General features: G+C 25.2%; 1 protein-coding gene across 3 annotated transcripts; it reads right to left on the reverse strand.

Annotated features, from left to right (window-relative positions):
• Positions 1 to 25,854, reverse strand: LOC145840980 (alanine aminotransferase 2-like). 3 transcript variants are annotated; one of them, XM_082948340.1, is made up of 12 exons: positions 25,835 to 25,854; positions 16,409 to 16,560; positions 14,643 to 14,732; positions 12,650 to 12,758; positions 8,725 to 8,858; positions 8,041 to 8,154; positions 5,321 to 5,530; positions 5,157 to 5,239; positions 4,392 to 4,554; positions 2,068 to 2,289; positions 1,854 to 1,966; positions 1 to 441 (listed from the first exon to the last, which is right to left on the reverse strand). In XM_082948340.1, exons 2-12 carry the CDS (start codon positions 16,556 to 16,558, stop codon positions 351 to 353), a joined length of 1,479 nt encoding a protein of 492 aa, XP_082804466.1. In that variant the 5' UTR covers positions 16,559 to 16,560; positions 25,835 to 25,854; the 3' UTR covers positions 1 to 350. The 3 variants fall into 3 exon arrangements, with proteins under 3 accessions (XP_082804466.1, XP_082804467.1, XP_082804465.1); XM_082948341.1 differs by lacking the exon at positions 25,835 to 25,854 and adding an exon at positions 18,728 to 18,746; XM_082948339.1 differs by lacking the exon at positions 25,835 to 25,854 and adding an exon at positions 20,613 to 20,728 and having other exon boundaries at positions 2 to 441.
• Positions 25,855 to 26,260: the final 406 nt, after the last annotated feature.

Genomic DNA, 26,260 nt, shown 5'->3' on the forward strand with positions numbered 1-26,260 from the left:
TTAGCTAAATAAAGTATAAGCATAATTTTAATGTTTTAATGTAATAAAGCATAACTTATAAGCTATGGTTTAGTAAAATTTAAATTACTTGTAACGTTTAACAAAACTTGAACCATTTTTGTAGAACTCGATATTTAATATTAAGTTAAAAAGGCCGTCACAAACATAGTACGTCAATTAATATATATATAGCAAAATTGTGTAAGATAAAAAATTTAAAATGATGTAAGTTTTAATAATACAATGTAAGATTATCTTTTCAAAACATAAGTGAAAAAACTAAAAATGTTTGATTATATTATAAAGTTACCATGCAAACACATAGTCACAGACACAATTCAGAAAAAAGTTTATGACCATTTTTGAGTGAAATTTTTATGGAATGATCTAAAAAGTGGGTCAAGAGACTTCATTTTCTCAATATCTGGTAAAATTGTCATTCTGTAAAAGTTTTATGGGTAAGAAGTATAAATATTCCATACAACTAAGCATCATTAAATTACTTTGATTAGCTCTGAAAAAATATTCATATATTCAAATGTAAAATAAACATATTTATTCAATACTTAAGTTTTTATTAAATTTCAATTCCTGGTTGATAACAAAAACGAATTATTTAAGTTAAAAGAAGATTTTGAATATAACTATCGAACATATAAATTTAAGCGTTTGTTAACAAAAGATCCTAGCGAAACAAGTTCACTGGAATATATAATAACAACAAACTATACAGTATCCTTTTTTATTACACTAACACATCTTTCTGTGTGTTAACGGATTAACACACTTCAACGGAGCTCTGTAAAAAAAAAATATTGTAAGGAAAGAATATAAGCTAAAGTAGGTGTATACACGTGTCCATTAAAATAAAAATAATTGCTTTAGATTTTTATAGGTTTATGGTTAATAATAGGTGTTTATAACAGTCGGATTTAATATTACGTATTTTACCTATTATTAACCATTAACCAATAAAAATCTATAGCAATTATTTTTATTTCATATTTTCAATAAACACATGTATACACCTACTTAAGTTTCTATTCTTTCCTTACAGTATTTATTTTTTACAGAGCTCCGTTGAAAAGTGTTAATCCGTTAACACACAGAAACATGTGTTAGTGTAATATAAAAAGGATACTGTATAATTTGATTTTAAATATATTGAGTTTTTGAAGTCATTAACATGAATATATTGAAAAGTATTTACTAAATTAAAGATAGTAAAATTTTTCAAAATAATAGTGCATTTAAAATTATGTTAAAATATCATTTCATTTTATCAAATATTTTAAAATATTATAAGACTGTTGCTATAATGTTTACTACTGATGATAACAGGGAAAAAAATTCACCTTATTTTAATGATTAATGAAAAAGTTCTCAAAAATATAAGACAGTTAATGTAACTTCAGCTAGAATAAATAAATTATTTTTTTAATATGAAACTGAACTTTGTTATTGTACTAAATAAGTGACAACCATCGAAAATTAAGATTATTTTGTTAGAAGCATAACTAGAAAAGGATTACTTTAGTTATTTAAAACAAACTGATATAAAAACATGTGTCACTGATAATTTTTATATATAAATCTTCTTGAAAACATTTGTTTTAACATCTTACCGTAGGCTACATAAAAAAATAGGTCTTCATTGATTTACGACAATATTTATAATTTATATACATTTGTATAAACTGATGATTATAATGTAGAATTTTATAAAATATATACAACTTCTAATAATTAATTCAAAAAAGTTTAAAACAAAACTATATTCATTTAAATGTCCATATAAAGCTAATTTTTACAAATAATGTTTTAGTTTAAATACTTATTTTAGTAAACATTACCTAAAATGATAAGTTCCTGGTTTTTGTTTAAAGCCAGATCCAGGTACAACACATATTCCAGTTTCTTCTAATAAATTAGTGGCATAAAAGCTGTCAGGAGACATTCCTTTTCTCTGAAATTAAATACATAAACTATAAAAATTAAATTTATATTCATTTAAACCCAGTTAAAACAAACAGATATTTAATGCTTAAAAGTTAATAATAAACAAACTTCAGCCTCTTTAATTGCTTTCTCAGGTATGGTAATTTTTGGAAAAGAGTACATAGCACCTTGTACAGTGTTACAGCTGATACCTTCAATAGAATTAAACATATCAGCAGTCAGTTTAGCTTTTAAAGCCAAACTATCGAGGACTTGCTTCTTCTCTGTCTTAAACTGTTCATACGAAGGTTCGCCCTCTACAGGAGGATTTACCACAACATCAACTGCTGCCTGTATTTTTTGAAGAAACATTAATTTAAAATTTAAACTTGTACATTTATCTAGGCTGCATAGTTTCTATTTGTATACATAAAGTTTTTCAAATCTAGCTGATGTAAGTTTTATGGTATCTTACACTTAGATCGACATGTGTTAAGTTCTGTTGAATTAAGTGAAGGAAATAGTGAAAATGAGACCAAAAAATTAGTGGCTAAATGACATCTCTGCTACAAAGTTGCCTGCTTCGAGTTATTAATTATACTCTTACAATTTCAATGTAATAAAATGTAGTATCTTCAACATATTGTAAGTAATTGTAGACATCCATTTAGCTTGTATATCTATAAAATTTGGCTGATAAGACGCAAACTAACCATTGAAGCTTTTAAAGAAAACATAAGTATGCAAAAAAGATAACTTTTGGCATATATAATTAAATATTTGCATATAAATACGAAACTAATCGTTAGTATCTTCTGTATGATTAAAACTAGAAAATACACTATAATACACCACATTTATATTCAAAATTTGAATTTATTGGAACAAAACTTTGATACGATCATAAACTTTGCCTTAATAATGTAATAAAAATCTAAAGTTTTAGCGCTACAAAAAAATCGAAGGCTAAATTACATACTTAGTTATCTAACAAAACATGTTTAATCATGTTTTAAAAACCTAAAGACTAATTTGTATCGTTTTTTGTTTATTAATTATGACTTTACAGGATATGTTTTTTAAAAGGAAAAAATTAAAATATTAAATTTTAATGTATTTTAAAGATAACAGCAATATGTAACATGTTCGCTGAATGTTATGACTAAACAATTGTTTTAAGTTTTAAAATAAATTTGTTTCTACTTAATGTGTTTAAAAAGTAATGAATATACAACATACTTTTATAACTTTTTTGATTTAGTTGTATTTTATATATTCGTAAAAATCATTAAACTACTGAAAATATGAGATTTGTACTAAAGTAGTTAAAAAACTGTGTAAAAGCTCTTACTATGGATTTTAAAAAGTATCATATTTTTATGTTATTAACTGTTAGTACCAAATTGAACAACAATAGTTCTTAACGTAAGTAAAAAAGACAAATTTTCGAGATTCTATCAAACAGATTTTAAATATAAACGATGTTTCGTCAAATAAGGCTCTTAGTTATAAGTTAACTATTTTCTAAAAGCTTACTTTAAAAAAAGATGATGAAGAATAGAAAATTTGTTATTATTTTTTTATTGTGTGTAACACCAAAACAAAAGATTACATTTATAGTTAACTGTTATACATTCAAAGGGTATTTATATAATATAAATAGTTATGCACTGCATTGTGGAATCCGGATTTGATCTTTTTTGCAAAGTTTGGATTCTAAATCAAAAATAAAAAATTTCTTGGTAGAAACAAAATGTCTATATTTCAATTGATAATCACAAGAATTTATATAATAATGATAATATCAAAAAGTTTTCTGATAAGACACAAGTAAACATTAAACAATGTAAAAACGTTTTTTTTAAGTTTTCTAAGCACCAAATTATAACTTTATAACCTTTAAATTAGCACCAACTTTTTTTAAATTTAATATTCATAATACCTGTAAATTTTTATTTAGACATTTGTTTTTATTTACTTGTTTGATACTATACAATTACTCTGATATAAAAAAAATCAATTAGAAGTTGAACCCTATTTACAAATTGGTCGTTATCCAGCCTTATTCTAAAGCAAATTTTATTGTTTTGAAAACTTATAAAGCAAAAAATAATTATTTAATTTAATTATTAGCCAGAACAGAGTTTTTCAAACTAATATTGATAATCAACCACTTGGCAGATTTTTGTAAAAACAATCGCTCCCTCCCTTATTAGATATCGCACCTTAACTAGTTAACTTCCTATTTACTTTTTTGCAAGCTAACTATTTATTACCCTGTGACATCCAATGTCGCTTCCAAGGGGCGATATCGCCTACATTGAAAAACCCTTAGCTAAAATTTGATTCTAGAATCTAGATAATAGATATTGTATTTGAATTTTATTTTAAAACATCTATAACAATGTTTAACTATTTGGATCTAGATCAATAATGGTATATAAATTAAATACTTGTCCAATCGATGGAGGGCAGAGTCTGCAAGATACGAGCTTTCGAAGCTGTTCTTTAACTTGTTCATCTAAATTGATGACTTCCATGTACCCTCCTCTCAACCCACACTCCCCCATATAGCCCTTAGATATTGAATGAAAAGAAGCTAGCTCAACTGAGTCACTGTGGAAAAATTTAATATAAAGTCTACGCTTTGTCTGAACTGAAACCATTATACAGAAAAAATCTAATACGAAATAAAACCATCTTATAAGCAAAATAAATGTTTGTATAAGGTCTAGACACAAAACAAACAATCAGGCAAATAAACACATTATTAAAATTTTTACAATATAAGAAAACTTAAACATATAAGATAAACTTCTGTACTCGGGTTCAAATTTCTCACAAAAGGATATCAAAAGTAAGTAGTTGAAAACTATTCATTTAACTAAGCTATACTTGTTAAAAATACAGTTTTTATTTTTTAACTATTTATATAAGATTGTATTAACTATTTTTCATCAAAAATTTTGAAACAAATTATTTTAAGTTATAAAATTAAGTAGCATAGCACAGTTTTTTTCAAAACTTTGAAAAATTGTATACAGTTTGTAATTTTAAACTGGGTCCCGCTAGTTTGCTGTATATAATATAACATACAAACTCAATTTATTAAACTTTATAAACTTTTATAACGTTTGATTATTATTTATATATAAATATATTTAATCATTACCAAAAAATCTATTTAAGTTCAAAAATTTTAATACGTCTAAACTTACCGGTATTCTGGACCTAACTCATGTAAGACTTTTTTGAATGAATGAAATTTGCAACCTTCTGCGTACACGTTGTCTTGATACACCTAAGTAAATATAAACAAGTAAAAATACAATATACATGGTATTAACTTGAATTTACTAAGTAACTTGTATTAAAGTCTAACTTCATCTGCCATTACAAACAAATTGTGCTTCTTCGCAAACTTCAGAACATTTTCTATATTTTGTCGACTTTGTACTTGACCAGTAGGATTACCAGGATTAATAATGCACAGGACACGTGGATTACTGATTTGTTTACCTTCTTCTATAGAACGTTCTAACTCATCAACATCCAATCCCCAGTTATTATCTTCGTCTAAATAGTAAGGTACCTGCAATAGAGATCTTTTAATATTCTAAGTGATAACGTTAATCTAATAAAGCTTCATAAAAAAAGTAAAGTTTCAATGATGCTTACTGTTGTTTCAACGCTTAAAGGCCTTATTTCAAAGCTTTTAAGTTTTATTGGTGAAGTTTTATAAAAGTTTAAATAAATACATACTACGTGTAAAATAAATTTGGTTCGTCTGTTTTTGAAAACTATTTTGTACAAGTAAACTTAATTTGGCTTCGTACTGTTTGTTTTTATTCTTAGCTCGCTTTTATTTTTAGTCAATAAAAATTTAAATAAACTAAATAAAAAAGATTTTTAATTAAGAACTAAAATTGAAAGCAAGCAGAAACTAAGAACAAGAACAAACACTACAAAAAAATAACTTTTCTTCTACAAAAGTGTTGTCAAAGGTAGACTAAACAAACTTGTTTAATACGTCATGATATGTATGTTTGTAAACTTTAATAAAATTTTGCTAGTAAAACTTTATTTGATTCAAAAACACGCTTTTAAGCGTTTGCAACAATTTAAAGCAACATAGAAAATTAGTTGTGTAATTACAGGGTTGCCAAAAGTTTTTGTAAATTTTTTCAGGTTTTAAAAAGACAAGTTTTTTGGTTTATTTTTAATAACAATTTGTGCTAAAGATTAAGCTAAAAAAATGTTTTAAATAGTATAATAACATTGAACAGACACTGTAAAACTACTTTAAATGTGTATTTAATGAAAAAAATTTAAATGATACAATTTTTTTTTCATTATGAAAGATTTTTCGTATCTAATCGAAATTTTGTTACTTTACATGTAGATATAGTACAAAATTCTAGGGTTTACCAAGTTTTTTTTTGTGATTTTTTTTCGAAATTCCAGGTTACTTTCAAAATTTCTCAAATTCCGGGTTTTTTCAGGATTCCAAGCTTTTTGGAAACCCTGTATTTTTTATAAATTATGTATTTATCTCTGTAAAAAAAAATTGCATAAGAACTTTGTCGCTTGTCTATAAAAAAAATATATTTCTAATATTTTTTAAAGTATGCATTTTAAACTCAAATCGTCTGACTTTAACTTAACAATAGTTAAATACTTAGTAAACATAAATATTACCTAAATATATGAATAATAAATTTAATTTAAACATGAATAGACAGTAATACAATTGCATTTTTATGTAAAATAAGATCAAAGAACTTTTAAAGAAAAATAAAACACCTTAAAAAATTTAATAATTTTCCAAAATAACTTTATTTATTTATATTGAGTAACTTTTTTCATTTGTTTTAGTAATTGAAAATAAAAAATAATAAAATGTTTTGAAAAGACAATTACCATAATATTGCTGCTAATTGAATTAATAATACTTTTTAAAAGTACACAAATACTTTTACTAAAAAACAACTGTTTAATAAGAAACTTCATGTATAAAAAAACAAAGCTACAAGGGAATTAAAATTGCATATAACAACATAAGTTTAATCAAAGAAAACATCAGGGAAAGTCTATCAATCAGAACTAAGCCTTGACTTTCTTGTGCTGTGAGACTAGCTCAAGTTAATACAAAGTTTATATTATACCACTTCGATCATCAGACTAAAAATTCTCGGTAGACTGATACCCAGGTTTCCTTTTAAAAACTTTCATAAAAAATAAAGAAAGCCGGGTCTAAGTATACTGAAAACTTGTTAACATTGTTTTTAGTATGATAAAAATAATTAAAAAAATAAATTATGACAATATAACTAAAAAAGTTTAAGGCTATCTTTAATAAAAGAAAATAATTTATCTACAACACTTTGAAAAATACTATATTTATCAATATTTTTTCAATATTGTAAAACTTTTACAACAAACTTTAAAGAGAAAAAACTTTCAAAGAAAAACTACCTTAATAAAAATTACATATCGTATGATTGCCACACTTAGAGTAAAAAAAAACTATCCAGAGTGACCAAAAACTGTCATGAGTGACCTAAAATTTTCCTGAGTCATTATGAGTTTTTAAAGTCAGTAAAAAATCTAAAATCGACTTTAACATTTGTAAAACAAATTTTTAAAATCAATAAAAAACAAGTTTATGACCAAAACTGAAAACAAAACATAAAAGTAATGAAATTGGAAAAACTTAATATCAATCAATGTCTAAAAAACTGGAGTTCGATTTATTAAAACAAAAACTATCTTAAGTTTCTTTTTATAAAAAAAGGCCTGAGTCATCCTGAGTTGAAAAAAATCAAATTATTCTAAGTTATCTTGAGTTATGCTAAGTTATTCTGAGACTTAAAATTTTTTTAAATTGTCCTGAGCTATTCTGAGTGTGTGACAACCCTGACATAGTCATAGTTCAAAACATATATAGATAAAAATATCCTAAAGTTTGTGAAGATTTATTAGCGAATGAACTAATAAATAAAACTACAGTAGTCCCATAACTTATTTTTATTATTATAAGGAAATTACTTTCATTCAAAAAAAACCAAGAAGTTTAATACATTTTTAATAAAAAAAACTAACGAGCTTGGCATTAAGTTCACTGACTGTAGCGGAGTACAGCGGATATTGAGGTATTGGTACCATTGCACCAGTACGGTTACTTTCCTCTCCAGTAACTAACAACTTCATCATAGCCTAAAAATTTAAAAACAATATTTTTAACTGTGTAAAAATTTGAAAAAAAGTATTTTCTATAAGGGTAGGTGTCAAATTGGTAAGAAGGGGCACTTTTGCACGAAAAAACTTTTGCACAGGTTGTTAAGTACTTTTCTTTATTCTACTAACATATGTTTCTCTGTGTTAAACAAATTAAAACAGTTCTACAGTGTTCTGTAAAAATAAGTACAGCAAGAAAAGAATAGAAGATAAAGCAGATGAATAAGTATATTTACTAAAATATAAGCCATAAATATTACAGATTAATTTTTAATAGTTAATACTATGTTATACAGCACGACGTTTATACATTTGGAAACAAAATTATTATACATTTTATCGAACTTTTTTCGTTAGGATCTGTATTAGCAAATTATTAGCTGGTAAATTTTGAGTATTTAAATAACAAGCTAAAAAATAAAAAAGTTAAATAGACTTCTACAACAAAATTTAATTAATATGCATTTTGATGATTGAATAAAAAGCAAGTTTAGAATTAAATTTAAGTATAACAAAAATTAAATATTTTTCAAAGTTAACATAACTTACCACAATTCCATCGCTTGCACCAGTTAAAAGAAAAATATTATTAGGATCAGAAGGTACACCACCATCACGATTTTCAATAAACCTACTGATATCATTCCTCACTACCTCTATTCCAACACTAGCTGTGTAGGCTCCTAATATAAGCAGTTAAATATTTAAATAAACCTTTAAAAATGTAACACAACAATAAACTTTAAACTTAGTGTAAATTAATTCTATTTTTATACTTGTGTTAAATTTTAGCAATAATCTTAAATTGTAATGGTATTGCATCCTTCATTTTGTTATTCAGGTTTAATGGATAATGAACTTCACCACACGACCAAAAACTCAAATTTTTCAACTTAACCAACAAACGGCCGCTTCGATGCTTATGTACCTTATCCCGCTAGGTTAGTTGTCAACAGCGGTTTCTTGTGACTATGCTTGCCTGATGAGTCCTAATAAGGACGAAAACGGTCGTAAGTTGTCTTTGATGGTGATGTTGTTCGTGTGTTAAAGTTCATAATTTATTATTGATGACCGAAATAAATACTAGTTATTAATGTTTTAAATAATTCATAATCTTTTTTATTATTAGGAAATTTCGATAATGTAAAAAAAAGTTAAAAACCTATGGCAACTTAGTACTTAATAATAGTGCTTCTAGTATAATGTGATTTTCATGAAATGAATCAGTGCTTTAAATTCAATAAAGGTAACGATCTAAACTTGTTTGCTGACAGTATGTAATTTTGTTGCTTATATAAGTAAACTGCTTAAGCAACAAAGTTAAAGCTTCACTTATAACTAAACGGTTGTTATCGTTTTAGGTTTTTTTTTTTGTTAATAAAGTATTTAAACGCTAGGAGTTTTTCTTCGTGAAAAATCTTTTAAACTGGGAATGTTAATTTAAATTCAATTAATACTGATAACGTTTTATAAACACGAAAAGAAAACTTTTATACAACTTTCTTTAAAAACACTGCTAGGGACGTGTATAAACCATAATCTAAAAAATAATTTTAAGAAGTTTACAAAGGCAGTAAGTTTGTGATTAATAACTATTTTAAGATTAAACATAAATCTTCATAAAGATGTTTGTTAAAAAGCTTTAAATATTTTAACAATTAAGTCTATTATTAAGTGAAAAAGCAAAAGTTTGTGATCCCTTTTGGATATATTTTTGGAACTTTTGGAACTTTGGGATGTATTTTAATATCTATAAAAGAACATTATTGTATATCTAAATTTAATGTTTCATAATTATATAACAAAAGAAAATAAAAAAAAATGTTAAAAAAGTTCAAAAAATATTTTACATGAATTTCTATTAAGTATGCGAATTAAAAAATCTTATAGACACTGCATATTTAAACCAAAATAAAGAAGTATTTTTCAACTGTTTAGTATTTCAACTAAAGATCTAAGAGATACTAATTTTAATAATGGATCCGGATCAGACCGGATCCTAATGTTTTAAATCCGGTATATCACTAACTTTTGCATATGTTATCCAAAAATAGACCCATATAATATTATAAAAAATGAGTAATAGTTGTAAAAATGAAAAAATGTCGTTGTTTAAAGAAAAAATAACACTAAATTTATAACAAAACGTTCCCTGAAACGAAACAAGTAACTAACGAACATAAACTAATTTAGTTACATGACTATTCAACTTCTAAAACAACAATTTCTTGGAATTTTAACAGAATAAATGGCGATAAAACTGGTAGAAAAAGATGGAAAAAAACTAGTAATTTAATACAGTCCTCCTTTTAGTTCCACTTTAAAGACCAACATAGGTAAAGAATGTCTGCCCATTTCCTTACTCTTAATAAAGGTAATTATATCGAACTATAACCTAGACAAAATATCTTCTGTGCTAAGAACTTCTCTTCTAATGTAATAGTCACCAACACCTGCAAGCATCACGTATTTTATTTCTTCCTCCGTATAACTTGTCACAATCTTCTTTCCACATTCACACTCACTGACTGTTGTGAAATTAGAAGTCTCTGCTTTGCAGCTAACACGGGTTGTAAATGTTCTAAATGGTTCATTGTGCTCTTGATTTCAGCTCATAAGTTCTGCTTTTTTGATCCCAATTGAAACTTTCATGATCACTACTGATTCCATAGTTTAGCCACATATTATTCTGACTTAGCCATCAGCCTAGGATTATTTGTCATCATAAAATCGCCAAGTTTGTCATGCGCGCAGTGAAAAGCTGTAAGCTTCTATTTTGGCTGCTTATGTTTGACCCAGTTTTAAATACCTCCCACCTGCGAATAAAAGCAAGCCATTTTTCTTGGCTGATCTCCTGGTCAACTCTTGACCGAATCAGTTGAGGTGCATTTGGCATTATAACAGCATTTGATGGCTCAGAATTATTCTTTGTACAGGTCAAGAAGTCCGCAAACTACATAACATGGGTGATATGGCGTCTTGTGGTTGCATCAACGAATTGGACACTTTGTTAAAACTATTCCCAGTTTAAAAGATTTTTCATAAAGAAAAACTCTATGCGTTTAAAAACTTTATTAATAATTAAATATCTAAAACGATAACACAAACTACATATTGAAAAAAATGTTTAATTATAAGTGAAGCTTTAACTTTGTTGCTTATGCAATTTTTAAAAGCACTTTATTCATATAAGCAACAAAATTACATACTGTAAGCATACAGGTTTAGATCTATATAAATTGAAGCTACTTTATTGGTTTGATTTATTTCATGAAAAGCACTTTTTGCTAGAAGCACTATCGCTAAGTATAGGGTTGCCAAAGGTTTTTTTTTACCAACTTCTTTTAAGGTTTTTAAAGTACAAGATTTTTAGTGTAAAATTGAGCCTTTAGTAAAAAGTCTTCAATAGTAATATTGAATAGATACAGTAATGCTACCTTAGTTGTGTTTTATAATAATTTAAATTATAAATTGTACAAAAAAAAAACTTTATACGATAAATGTTTCGTACCTGATCAAAATTTCATTAGTTTACACATGAAAGTTGTTAAAAATTAAAATTTTTTTAGTGATTTAGTAAAAAATTCAAATTTTTTTTTAATTCCAGGTTTTCCCTGGTTTTTTGTCTAGAATGTCAAATTCCAAGTTTTTCTAGGATTCCTGTTTTTTTTTGCAACTCTGTAAGTAAAACATATTGTAAAAGCATCAGAAATTAAGTATCATATTTTTAAGTTTATAAGGCCAGCACTTAGCCTATCAAAACTATAAAACTAAAATTGCAACATTTTAATATATTTAAAGCTCTTTACATCGTAGACGGGTAACCTTTGCACATAGACACTTTTGCATAAAGGGTCAATTTTGCACGACAACAAAAAAAAAATAAAAATAATAACAGTAATACATTATTACTGTACAAAGGTAAGGGTTAGGGGTAACAGAAATAGTAAAAAAATGGAAAATTAAAATAAAATAAAATAATGTTAATAATAATGAAGTTACTGAAAAAGGGTAATAGCTAAAGTAACAGTGACAATAAAAAAAAGTTGAGTAATATAAAAAATATAAGAAAAAAAAACTTACTGACCAAGTAAGGGGTAACAGTGATAGTAAAATGAGATAAAACAAAAAATTATTAAAAAATAATAAAACAAAAAAAATTTCAACTTATGCAAAAGTGACCATTCATGAATTTTTGACACCTACCCCTTAACATCAACCTTCAGTGAACTGAGCACTCTATTGTTAACCACAAAAGAAATTAAAACAAATTAAAAAAAAATAGTATTTTAGATTTAAAGTATAAAAAAGAGTATGTTAGTTTATTGTACATACAAAATAAATATATATATTAAAAAAATGGAGACATACAATATAAAAATAAGATTCTTTTTTCAATTAATTTATTTTGAAAATTTTATAAAAACTGTATTTAACAATAAAATAACCATATAAATATAATATATAGACTAGCCTACAGATTGTCCACCACATCCTTCTAATATTCTGTTTGCTCTTTGTTTAGCATCAGAAGGAAACTCATTTGACTTTAAAAGTTCGGGATAAGTGCATAATGCCAACACCTTAAAAGTAAATTATAAAACTTAAAAACAGAGTTTTGAGTGTACTAAAAGAATTTTCAACAAATGCGTCTAATTTTAAAGATTTTTAATTAAGCTAGCAGTTGCTTAATATTGTATTTAACAACAACCTATTTTTCGAGATATAAGGATAAAGTCAGAGAGCTCAATAGATCTATTATGGACGTAGCAAATTCAAAAGGCAAAAAAGGAATATTTTCTTTAAAGTTTATAACATTTTACAGTTTTTAATTAGATTTTCAAGTTTTTTTAGTTTATCGTAACTTAATAATAAAAAATAGTACTTAGGACTTTTTTTGAATAAAAAATATGTAAAAAAAATATTAAAATACTTGTTTTTGCTTTTTGTCATAAAGTGCCTATTTTCAATATTTTTAATACATTTTTTCTCATAATGCAAAAACCATTTCATGAAAATCACTTAAAAATAAAAGATAATGTAGATTTTATGAAAATTTTCAAAATTCGACGAAAATCAGCCTTACAAAAGTTCATCCCTAAAAAGATGTATTTGAAACATTTATCAAAATTTTCACACAAAAGTTAGTGAGTTATTAGAATTTTTATTTCCAGTAAAAAGTATCTTACAGTATATAATTTTTGCATTCAAATAAGGATCAATACTAATTTTCGTACAAAAATGGTGGACCTCAATGGCCTTAAATTAAGCAAAAAGTAAAACCCAACACAATACGAAGGATACTCGTATAATAGATATAAATGTATATTTATATTAACAAGATAGTTTTTAGATAAGGTTTAACACCATACCAGATGAACAGCTAATGCATAGTTGATTTATTAAGTTTTTATAAATAAATTTATCAAATTTTCATTTGCAGATTCAACTTTATTTTCTTTTAAATTTTTATCTGATGGCTGATTTTTAAAATTTTTGTGTGAACAAGGTTTGTTGCTAAGGTTTACAACTAATTACTGCAAAAATAAGGTTTTGATCTACATTTCTATATTATATTTACAGTAACAATTGGTAAATTTTACTTACTAGAATGCATATCATATTGCTGATATTTTTATTTATGCTTAGTAAAGCACATTGTTAAAATCTAATTTAGGAAGATTTAAAATTAAGTATATTGTATTTTAAATGTAATTTATTGTTTAATTATATATAAATGTGCTTCTTAGTTTAAATATTTATCGTTTATTTATCAAGTGGATGTGTTTTATGTTTAACTCTAAATTTAAAAAAATATATAACTTGGTTTTAAAATAACTTTTTATATATGTTTTCGTCTCTTTTTTTCGTGTGTTTTTCAATTGGTTGATGCGTTAGTTTAGCGTTGGACAATAAATAAACAATAATATACAATAACTTCACCTTATTTAAACCAATATTCAAAAAGAATAGAGCTGTTGGTTAACACTTATTGATAAAGTTATTGAAAAAAGCTTAATATATACACAATAAAAAAGTGAAATTTAATTTAATGAGAAATATTTTATGTTTAAATATAAATAAATTTAAGTGCTTAAATAAAACAATAAGTAATAAAAAGCTACTTATTGAGAGCACATAAATGTTCTATAATTCTATATAAATAGCAAATTTTCTTGTATAACAATCTTAACACTTTTAAACATATCTTAAAAAGTAGCTTTTACAACAGTTTTAAGCTAATAAAAATTAAAAATACTTACTTTTTAAAATGTTTAGTAACTAAAAATTTTCAAATTAATTTAACATTTACCACTTGAAAATGAAATTAGTATAGTTTTGAAAAGCTTTGTGAAATAAAATATAAAACAAAATGAGTAAGATGTTAATAATAAGTTGCAAATGGTAAAAAATTATAATATTTATTTACTTTTAACTACATTTGTTTCACTCAATTTGTTTCTCACCTGCCTTATAAAAGTTATAGGTTTTTGCCCCATTGCATGAGCATCTCCAATGTTAGCACTTATCACTTCTTTGAATGGTTTTTTTGTACCCTAAATGAAAAAATAGTTTTAACTTCATGGAGTTGTGAAAACTTTAAATGTTTAAATAAAGATGTTTAATATTATTGTTAGTTGAACTGAAAAAAGTATATGTCTTAAGTAAAAAAGATAATAATAAAGTTGTACAATACTAAGTTCATCAAAAATGGTGTTGCCACTCAAGTTTTGGCCCTAAAATCTCAAGCTTTAATTTAAGTAAACAAGTGGTTTTTATTGGGTTATTTAAAAGTAAAACTTATTTAAAAACTTGTATTTTTCTAGAATCGTAAGATTTTTATTTACTAATCTTATAAAAGTCGACTAAATAATTAGGAAAGGGATATCACAAAGGTTTTTGGAAACCAACCATAACTAATTTTAAGATAAAAAGAATTTTTTTTGGTTGTCAAAACCATTTTTTTGTCTCATTAACGTGTACTTTTTACTTTATAGATCAGAATAAAAGTTCTTGACTTAATGATATGGAGAATAATTAAAATAATTACTTAAATAAGATTTTATTCAACTGATGACCTCGTTTGATTTACTTTAAACGAGTAAAACATTGTTTAGTTGATAATATTTAAAAATGTCTGATTATCTAAAAAAAGTTATAAATATAAATAAGATAATATTTTGTTACCTCTTTTTGGACGATTTAGGTAAATAATTCAATATTTAATTATCAGTAAGGAGGCAAAAGGGGGCAAATTTAAAATCTTAAACAATAAAAGGGTGGTAACTAGTAAGGCAACAGCTTACTTTCACTAGATGTTCTGGGATTTGAAATGAAAAGATAAAACAAGTAAATAACAATAAAAAGGTAGTACTAGAAATTATTCCCAAATAAGCTTATGTATATATAGCTTTTAGGAATTTACCAAGTCCTAAGAACTGTAACAACTTATTTTAACTTTTAAACATTTTAGAAAGCTTTGTTTGAAAAGTTAAGAAAATTTAGTTGTTCAGAGAATTAACAGTTTAAACACTTGAAGTTTTAATTCAAAGTAGTAATGCTAAAAACCACTTACGAAATACATTATACTAACAACTTTTAAAGCAACTAGAAAATTACTACATTAAAAATTTGCGTAGTACACTAAATTTACCCAACTAATTGAAACTTATTATTATTATAACTCTAAAATATAAACTATCATTTTGACTAAATTAAAAGTTAATTTAAGGGCATAGGGGGTAATTTATTTTTTCACAACTTGATCTTATTTTATAGAATTTTAACTAAGCTACAAGATGCTTTTTACTGACTTTTTAAACTCAAAATAATTTTTGACATATAGTAGGTCGGAGGCAACAATAGGTTCCTTATAGGAGGCACAAACGAAAAGAGCAAAAAAAGATTATTTCATTTAAAACATATCTTCTCCTACGTTTTTGAGATAAATAGCTCAAAATTTCAGGAAATGTTCCTTGCAATATTTAGAAAATTCTGTTAGAAGAAAATTTGAAAAAATTTAAGTTTTATAAAAAACACAAACAAAAAATAATAATATGTCCTTAAACATTACTTGTTTCGCACCAACAAATAAAATTACACAGCTATTAAAAAAAAAAAAAATTGTAGTTAATGTATTTAAACTAATACTTTTTATATGGTTAGAAAAAGTAAGCAGTAACATAACTAAATGAATCTTCAATAAATTATAAAGTATAAATAATAAACCAACTTCCTGGAGTTCCTTTTTTAATTGATTAGATCTTACAACAATAGGACCTCTGACAGCATATTCTACTTTTTTAATATTTGGATTCATAGAACTTAAAGTAAGAACTTTAGATGATCCAAAGGATAAATTTTCCGTTTCAACAGAACTCATTTCTGCAATAGAAAATTTACATTAAAGTTGATGTTCATGTATAAACTTTTGTAACTAATTAACGCAGACTAAAAAAAAGCATTATTATATAGAAAAACAAACTACATGCATTGGAGGTCTACCTTGTATTTTAACAATTTAATTGAACTTATTTAGTAAATTCTTTTTCTTGTTATCAAATATTTTTTACTGATAAAATAATTTTTAAGATATAAGCAATGAAAGTCAGTGAGCTCAATAAATTCCTCATAGAAGGTGCATAATCAAAAGTAAAGAAAATATTATTTCACTAAAAATGTATCTTACTAATTTTTAGCTAATCTCTCTCAAACTTCTACAGTTAGTCCATTACTAATAATTAAAAAATCAACCTCAAGTAACTAATTTTTTTTGAAAAAATAAAATCAATAAATATTATGTTAAAACTTTATTTAAATCCTATATATCATTTTTCTAAATAATCTGAGGAATGTTTCCTGAAAATTTAAAGTTTCTAGCTCAAGAAAAAAGGATATTGAGTTTTACTGAATTATTAAATTTCCAAAATCACAATGAAAAAAATTTGACCAATATATTTTTTTGAAAAATCTACACAAAAGTAACTACATTTCAAAAGCTAATTAAAATGTTTATAATTTGTAAAAACTGACTTATAATCTATACTGTTAGCCTTCATATAAAACTCTATACTAACTTTTGTAAAAAAAAATTGTGCATGCACCTTATGCCTTTAACTAAGGCATAGAGAGGGGTGTAACAGTTCTTATTTACAAAATTAACATTGTGTCTAAATTATAAGCTTAAAGTCTATACTATAAGGGTATACTCAAATTTTCCACCCTAATCCCCACACAACCCAATTCTAATCCAATCAGTTCTCACCAATCTATTGAAACCCCAATTAATTCCCACTCAATCAGTTGCCATTCAAATTAATTCCCACCTGACAAATTCTCTATTAAACTAACTCCTTCTTAAGATTATGGTCTATTTTACAAGGATATTCACTTTTCAACAGCATTATTTTTGCACAGGTTTCTATTTTGCACGAGTATCGATTATTCAATCTATTCAAGATAAATATTGATGTATCAAAAATATGTATTGAAAAATTTCTAATAGAATAAGTATCACAGTTTGAAAATCTGCTCACTGTAAATCTCAGTAACTGTCTAAAACTTTCAATAAACATTTTTGAAAAAGTTATTGAGTTATCATACTTTGATTGCTTATATCACAGAAATTACTTAAGAATTTTAAAAATTTGTAAAGTTAACTAGTAATTTAGTTATATTGTAAAAAATAACACTAACTTTTATTAAAGGTGATTTATCGACCTATGACAGGGGTTGGCAAACTGTGGCCCATGGGCCAAATGCAAAAGCCAAAATCTGCAGCCCGCAAGCTACTTTTTAGTCAATAAAAGTACTTTTTTAAAAACAAATAAATAAATGGTTTTGCAATAAAAAACCTACAATTAGGCTCTTAATCTAATACATACTCTTTTAAAGTGTTATTTTACTGCTTTTTTTGTTATATTTTTTGTTTAAAACAGTATTTTTTTTACAAAGTACTATTTTTGGTTTTAAGTCAAATGCGGCCCTCAACAATTTTTTTCTTAAAGTGCCGCCCGCTGGCCAACTTTCTTAGAGAAGCTGCAAAAGGCTGCCGACCCCTGATCCATGACCTTAAAGCAGCAGTTAAGGCCATAAGGAGGTAAAACAGATTTTTTTATAATTTTAAGTTAATTTTTAGACTTTTAATAAAGCTACAAGCTGTTTACAAATTATGAAGCTTTTTCATACTCAAATCAACTTTTTAGATACAACAAACAAAAGTTAAGAGTTTAACATATTTTTATAAAATATAATTTTGAAATAGCAAATAAAGTTTATTTCATTAATTTTCTATATTCTTTTTATGTTTTTGAGCAATAATTTCTAATTTTTCAAGTATAATTTTTATTATATAAACAACATCTGTTTTGTAAGACTTTTTTTACATAGTATTTTTTTCCAAAAAAATAGTAAAATGATATTTAATAATCATGCAAGAAATATTTTCTAAAATTCAGGGTCGTTAGGATCAAAAACTTAGGAGAAGATGTATTTTTTGTAAATTTCAAAACTATCAAAAAATGTTCATGAAAAACTTACCCATTAAACTTACATATATCTTTTTATAGATTTTAAGAAACCGTAGAAAAATATAATTAAAAACTTTGTTTTCCATAAAATATATGATTCCAACAACAAATTTCAACATATCAGTAATATTATTTATACTTTAATCTTTTAAACAAGGGTCATTGTTGATTTTGCAAAATAAATTCTTTGACTTAGAGTAACTTCTATGGGACTAACACTATCTTAAGAGATAAACTGTTCTTAAAAACTATTGCAATTTTTAACAACCCTAAAATTAATTTGATTTATAATTTAATGTTAAAAAGTTATAAATCATAATACTCGAATAAAAAATTTGTGTTAAAAACTAACATTAGTGCTTAAAATGATATTATTCATAAACTATAATATTTTAAGGCCATAAGGGGTTATACATTTTTTTATAATTAAGTCTTTATTTTTCCAAAATTTTAACTAAATTACAAGCTGTACTTTACAGATTTTTAACATTCAAACTATTTTTTGAGACATAATCGAAGCAAACACTATGAGAGGAGAAAAATAAGATAAAATGTTAATTGGGGTTTTAATTAAAAAATGGTTGATCATTCCAGTTTGATCACCAGACCACAAGCCCTTGGTACACTGAGACCGGTTTTGTCCTGATTAGGACTCATAAGTCAGCCTCAACCAAAGAACTAGCAGTTGTCAATCTACAAATGGTTTATACATGCAAGCATGAAGTAACCATTTGCTGGTAATGATCAGTGACATCAGCAGTGTCTTTTGCCGTGCAACGTTCAATACATTGTCCACCAGACAAGACATCTGGTATGCTCGTATTAAACACAATTAACAAAAACATCCTGAAGTCTGAAGAGCAGGAGCCTAGACTTTTGTATGCTGTGAGACAAAGCTCAAGTTTACAAAAGAGTTGATCATACCAATTCGATCATTCAGACCACAAGCCCTTGGTAAACTGGGCTCAGTTTTGTCCTAATTAGGACTCATCAGTCAGCCTCAACTGAAGAACTTAAAGATAAAAATATGTTGCTTGCATGTATTAACCGTTTGTAGATTGACAACTGCAAGTTCTTTGGTTGAGGCTGACTGGTGAGTCCTAATCAGAGGACAAAACAAGTCTCAGTCTACCAAGGGCTTTTGGTCTGAAGATCGAATTGGTATAATCAACCCTTTTGTAAACTTGAACTTTGTCTCACGGCATACAAAAGTCCAGGCTTCTGTCTGTAGACTTTTGCAGATATTTTTGTTGATCGGTTTGAATTAAACTTACAAAATTGTTTAACAGTTCATAAAATTACTAAAAAGTATATTTAGCACTTCACAAGGATGAGTAAGGAAAGTAAGTTATTAAGATTTTCTTTCTATACCTATAATTTTACTTTACATTGAAGAGCACAAAATTTTTTTACAAGATTAGCCTTTATTTTAGTTAAAGCACAATTACTTAATGAAATATAACTTAATGTATTGATTAAGCAGGTGTAAACAACAGTGATTAAAACAAAACAAATGTACATCAACAGTAATTTACTGCTTTTAGTACTTACCTTTACCAAATTGTATCAAATAAGTGCTAATATTATTAGCCCAAGATTTGTTACATTACAACATTTATAATTAATCAAAATTAACAATTTTTTAAGTATTAAACATAGAAACACTTTATTATAACCTCACACATGGTTGCGATACATGTGATGCATGCAAGATTAGTTAATAATATAGCTACATACTTGTAAAAAAACAGTGAAAAGAATGAATCAAGTATAGTGCCAAACAAACTTAAATTAATGTTATATGAAGTATAAAAGAATTAAAATGTTATTAGATTTTTAAAAATTATAAAATAAAAAGAACTTTAGTCTAGTATAAACTTTATTGCATCCAGTAATTATTTTAAATACCCTTTTTATGTTTTAGTTGTTGCCTTGGAGTCATTTGAATTTTTCTGGTACAGAATTTGGCATATCTTGAAAAACTCATTATGTTCAAAACTATTTAATTTTTATAAATATTACCTATAATAAAATATGAACAATTAAAAGGAGCATAGTTCTTACTTGTGCATAAGTTTGATTTAGTAATGTATAACCATTTTTTCAATTGTGGTTTTATAAGGTTTAGTTATTGTTAGATAAACATTTTGTGGAAGAGGGTCAGAATAACACAGCGTTGCTAAAATTTAGCACTGTATGTCATTCTTAGCACGGAGGGTCATTTTTGCACAGTTGTAATTTTAGCACAGTGGGTCATTTTTGCACTATTTCTTTTTCTTCTATACTTGCTTGAGGCATTTTTAAAAATTTGTTTTTACTGATTGTTATTTTGCACATACCAAACCTTTTTAAACCTTCATTTGAAAATTTTTGATAACAAATTTTAATTACAAATATTTCGAACTCTGTAGTACATAAAACACTTGTTTAAATTCAATCCTGTCCTGGTCAAGTTGTTAAAAAGTATCCATGGTGTGCAACTCAATAACCAAAAGGTTTTTTTGTGCACCAGGTCCTAGGACCAAATATTTTGAGCGTATTTTTTGTTGTTCAATAAACTATATAACTGTATAAAAACTAAATTTGAAACTTCAAGTAAACACGCATTAGATTTGTAAAAAATTCAAACCTTAACTGTAACTTTATTTTGGAAGTGTTTAAATCATTATTTAAATGTAGTACAAAGTAAAATTTAATCTAAATGAAACTAAACTCAATACTTCAAAAAATAGTGTATTATTATAGAAGTTTATTGTGCAAAGATGGACTCGGGCATAAAAACCTGAGCCGCTTAAACATGGTCAATATAAAATGGTCAACTTCATTAAATTCATAAGGTTTAATTTAATTAAATAGAGTTAACACTTGAAAGCTTTTCATGGTTTTACCAAACTTTTTAGCCTAAAAAAAAAATAAAAACTTTAGAATGTTAACATTATTATATTATCATATGGTTAAAAAATTAAAAGACATTATAAATTAAACACCTAATCAGTAAAAAATAATAATAATACACTAAAAGTAACTAAAACCAGAATTAAAATTCTTTTTAAACTTTGTAATCTTGAGTTTTTTACAAAGTTTTGAAAAATCTCAGCTTTCTTTTATATTTAAAAAAATATATTATCATATTGATTAGTTATTACTTTTACTATCTTATCGTATTATTTATTTAGTTTGAAATGTATATGACCATTAAGTAACAAACTAAAACATTTATAGGTTTGATATTAAATAGTGTTAAAATATTTATTACTATTACATCTAAAAAGTACTTAAAATTATAAAATTAAGTTTTCCTTAAAAACTAATATACAAATAAAAAACAAATGTTTTAATTCAAGCTTGAAATTCTTACAATTTTAGAGTATTAACATTTATTTTTCATCAGTTAACTAAAAAGTTTCATAAAACCTCTTATTGAAAATTTTTAGTTGTTATAAAAATAAGGCTCCGTGCTGTAAGTAATGCTGTGTTAAAGTGACCCACATTGCACAATTGATGCATCGTGCTAAACTGACGTCCTGTGCTAAAGTGTGATGTGTCATTTTGACTCCCAACCACATTTTATTAGAAAATTAAGTATTTTTAATGCTATCACCACATTTGCTAGTAAAACTTTCAAGATGAGTGCAAAGAGAATTGATGCAAAAGAAAAGTTATTAGATGAAATCAAAAACCCTAGCCTTGTATTTTAAATAATTAATTTGTATGAAGGTATTTTAAAGTAGGATAATGTAAACAAATATTGAGATATCTAAAAAGAAGCTTTTTTAACATTCAACTTTTACATAGTGCTAAAATTTTAATTAGGATTAACTGAGTAGTTAGATAAGTTAGAACAACAGTTTTATTAAAAGCATCTTTAAGAGAGTTGCACTTTTTGTAGAAACCATATTTAAAAATCTTAAGTCACAAAGACTAAACTGGTAGGTATTTTTAATTAAGGTGCTTTAAAAACACAAATTAAAAATGTTTAGCTAAAAAAATTTTACACATGGAGAAAACTAAGAAAATACCTTTTTTAAACTTTTAGCTTATTTGACCAGAAATGACCATCTTTCTAAAATTTAAGTAGATATAACAGCAAATATTTTTTTCAAATTTGAAAATATTTATCAAGGCAGATTAATGTTTTTGGATATTTTTGAAAAATTGAAGGTTTCATTTGGTTTTTAAATTTACAGTTATTTATTATATTTATGACTTCATAAAGACGGAACAGACCTAAAAATCAAAGCAAGTTTATACATTTAAACACTGTATCAAATTAAAAGATAATGACTTTCACATTATAATGATACTTATGTAGTGTACTCAATTATTCTTTGTTGTAAAATTAACTTTATAAAGTTTAAAGTGCAGTGCTTATTCACTTATTCGGGCGCTCACTTATCTGGACAGTTTCAAAAAAACTTTAAAAAAAAATTCAATATTAAATACAAATAATTTTGTGTGAAACAAATATTTAAGCTTTCATGCTGTAAGAAAATTTTAAGTGTATTTATAAATACTGCAACCTAGTTCAGCATTTTTACGTAATAATACTACTAAAGCTTACATTCAAACTTTGTTCAAGACTAAATAAAGGTTTACATATTTTTCATTTTGATTAATTTGTTTTTGTTTTTAAACATACATTTTATTTATTTTTTTACTTTAAAAAAGGTTTTTTTGTTAAATTAAAAGTTCGAATCAGTGGAATAATAAATATTGAACTTTACTTGCTTGAACCTCAAAAAACGTATATCGTTGCAGAAGGTTAGCAAGTCTGATGTTTTTCTACTTAGAAAAAACAATCAAATAAATCAACCTAAAATTTAGCTTTTAACATTTTAAATGTTGCTATCTTTTATTCATAATTACTGTTTGTTTTTACTATAAAGTTTTTGTTATTTATAATGGATTGCATTGTATACAGCTGTGATATTGTTGTATAAAAAAAATTGTACTTATCTAGACGTTTTTAAAGAAAAACTTTGCTATCATGTCCGAATAAGAATAAGCACTGTATCTATAACTGAAATATTAATAAAATATCAACAAATTTTTTTTTTTGAAATAAGGAACTTGAATTTTACAATATTCCTAGAAAGAAATACAGAAACACTATTTTTAATTATAATTATGTACTGCCAAAATGTTCTTTAAATCTGTTTTAAATGCTTGGCACTTTTATAAACTTTATTATAATAACAATAAATTCCAAAACATTTGTGTTTCCCTTGGTCATCACATAAATTTTTGTATCCTTTTTATCCTAGTGAACAAGACATTTAAAAACAGGAACATGAGTTATGTTTGCATTTTTATAAACTCCTTTGCCAAGGTTTCTTCAGCTTTTAAAAAAACAATAATTTCTCAAACTTGAAGCTACACATTCTCTATTACCAATAAGCCTTCTAATAAAGTTTTACTCTTCATATGAAAATAGGTTCTCGTGGTTTGAATTTCTCATCTTCACTGTCATAATCTAGCTTGACATGTGAACTGTCTGAAATTCTAGTGGTAAGAGATGAACATGTGATTAGTTTGTTTTGTTTTAGGTAGTATTTCAATATATCTAATCAAAAAATAATTTAAACATTTAAACAATTTTTAACTGACTTAGAGATCCCATTTTAACCTTTTTTTAATCAAGTGTTTTTTTTTTAAACAATGTTAGACATCTTAGTGTTTATCCAAGGAAGTAATTAAAAAAAAACAGTAAAAAATCAATTACCGACTATTGTGTTTCTAAGTTGCTCTTAAACATTAACCTAAAATAAAAGTTATAAAAATTATTGGGTTTTTCATTTTAACCAGTGCTTAATTTTTTAGCAGGAAGTCATATGTGGTCATTTAAAAGTTTTTTTTTCCAATATAAGGTATACCTTTAAATTTTTTTAGATAAGAAAGATATACTGATATGGCCCTAATTAGAGTGACCATTACAAACCATGAACAAATCATATCTTGTATCAAATTTAAACTGAGTTTTTTGAGATTTAACAAAAAAAACTTTTGAACATATTATCAATTTTTTTATATCATTTTAACAAAAAATGTAAAAATATGCACTAAAATATGTACTTACATTTTTTTATTTTGACTTTTAAGTTTTAAATCTACTTTTACATTTATTAATCATCATAATTCCAAATTACTGAATTCTCTATTCAAACTTATAATTTTTGATTTATATCTATTTTCTTACAGACTAACTCAATTAAAAAAAGTATAAGTTTAAGAGCTTTTTATAATTTTTTAGTTTTACATTAAGCCTTAAAACAAACAAAAAAAACTATTATACTTAACATATAAGTACAAAATCTAAAAAATACATAAAGAGTACTAAACTATAACTCATGCATTTACAGATACTCATAATTACAGTACTAAATATTTCTACCAATGTTTTAAAGAACAAGTACATACAATTTTATTCATATAAATTATAGTTTTAATAAAAGGTTAACTACTTCAATTTTCCTAGTTTATGGTAGTATTTCTACTTGAATAAATATAACTTAAAAAAAGTATTTGAAGTAGTTCATTTAAAAAATTTTTGAAGATTAATACAGAAGTAATTTTTTTTAATGTTTTCTACTACAGTGGTAATAAATTATTTTGTCTCAAACTTACTAGTAGTTTATTTTAATTTAAACTATTTCTATTAAAAATTTGGAAGGTGGTGTAATTATAAAAAGATAAAATTTTAGCTTTTAGTTTTAAGAAAAAACAGGTATTGTTATCTTTTGAGTTAGAGTTTATACTAATTAAAACTAAATAAATTCTAACTCTTGTGTTAGATAAAAACATTTTTAACAATAAACCTTTTCTAAGGAATGATTAGAATACTTTGTAAGTGAAATACTACCCTTTTATAAAAATTAATGCTCAGAATAATCAAAATAATTGTTATGCTTGTAAACAAAAAATTATGGTTTTTTAAGCAAATTATGTTTCTTTATTAGTAATAAATACTCCTAGCATTTTATAAACTGGAACTACTAGTATTTTTTGAAATAAAATATAAAAATAAATTTTCAAAACTCAATACTTATAATAGTAACCAACTAAAAAGGACAAATTTTTAAAAATCAATTTCACAACAAACTATTTAATTTATAAAACAGTGTGATTCTTACTTTGGGTGTAAGGTAAGCTTTTGATTAGTTTGCTTGTTAGTAACACTTATAATTATTCTTGCACCAATAGCTTCTCATGAGATGGTCAGTGAAGCGTAGAGTTTATAGACTTTCGTTATGCCACTCTATCATTCTAAACAACTTCGACACATGACATTTATTTATTTTAACTTATTATAGCATATTCTAAACAGTATTTTGTCGCTTAAATATTAAGGTTAAAAAATAAATGTTTATTATTCAAGCCAGGGTTAATTTTGGATAGGTGCAAGAGCCTATAGAAAAGTGAGAAATTTTCGCCTTTTTTTAAGTAGCATACGTAAAAATACGCTTTTATTTGAAATAAAATTTTTTTAACAAGTTTCCTTAAGTTCATAGATTCTATAATTGGATTTTTATTTTTTTGAAAAGGAACTTAATAAATTT

The sequence above is a fragment of the Thalia democratica genome, chromosome 7 (genome assembly GCF_965202585.1).
Source record: "Thalia democratica chromosome 7, ktThaDemo2.hap1.1, whole genome shotgun sequence".
In the NCBI taxonomy this organism is placed as follows: domain Eukaryota; kingdom Metazoa; phylum Chordata; class Thaliacea; order Salpida; family Salpidae; genus Thalia; species Thalia democratica.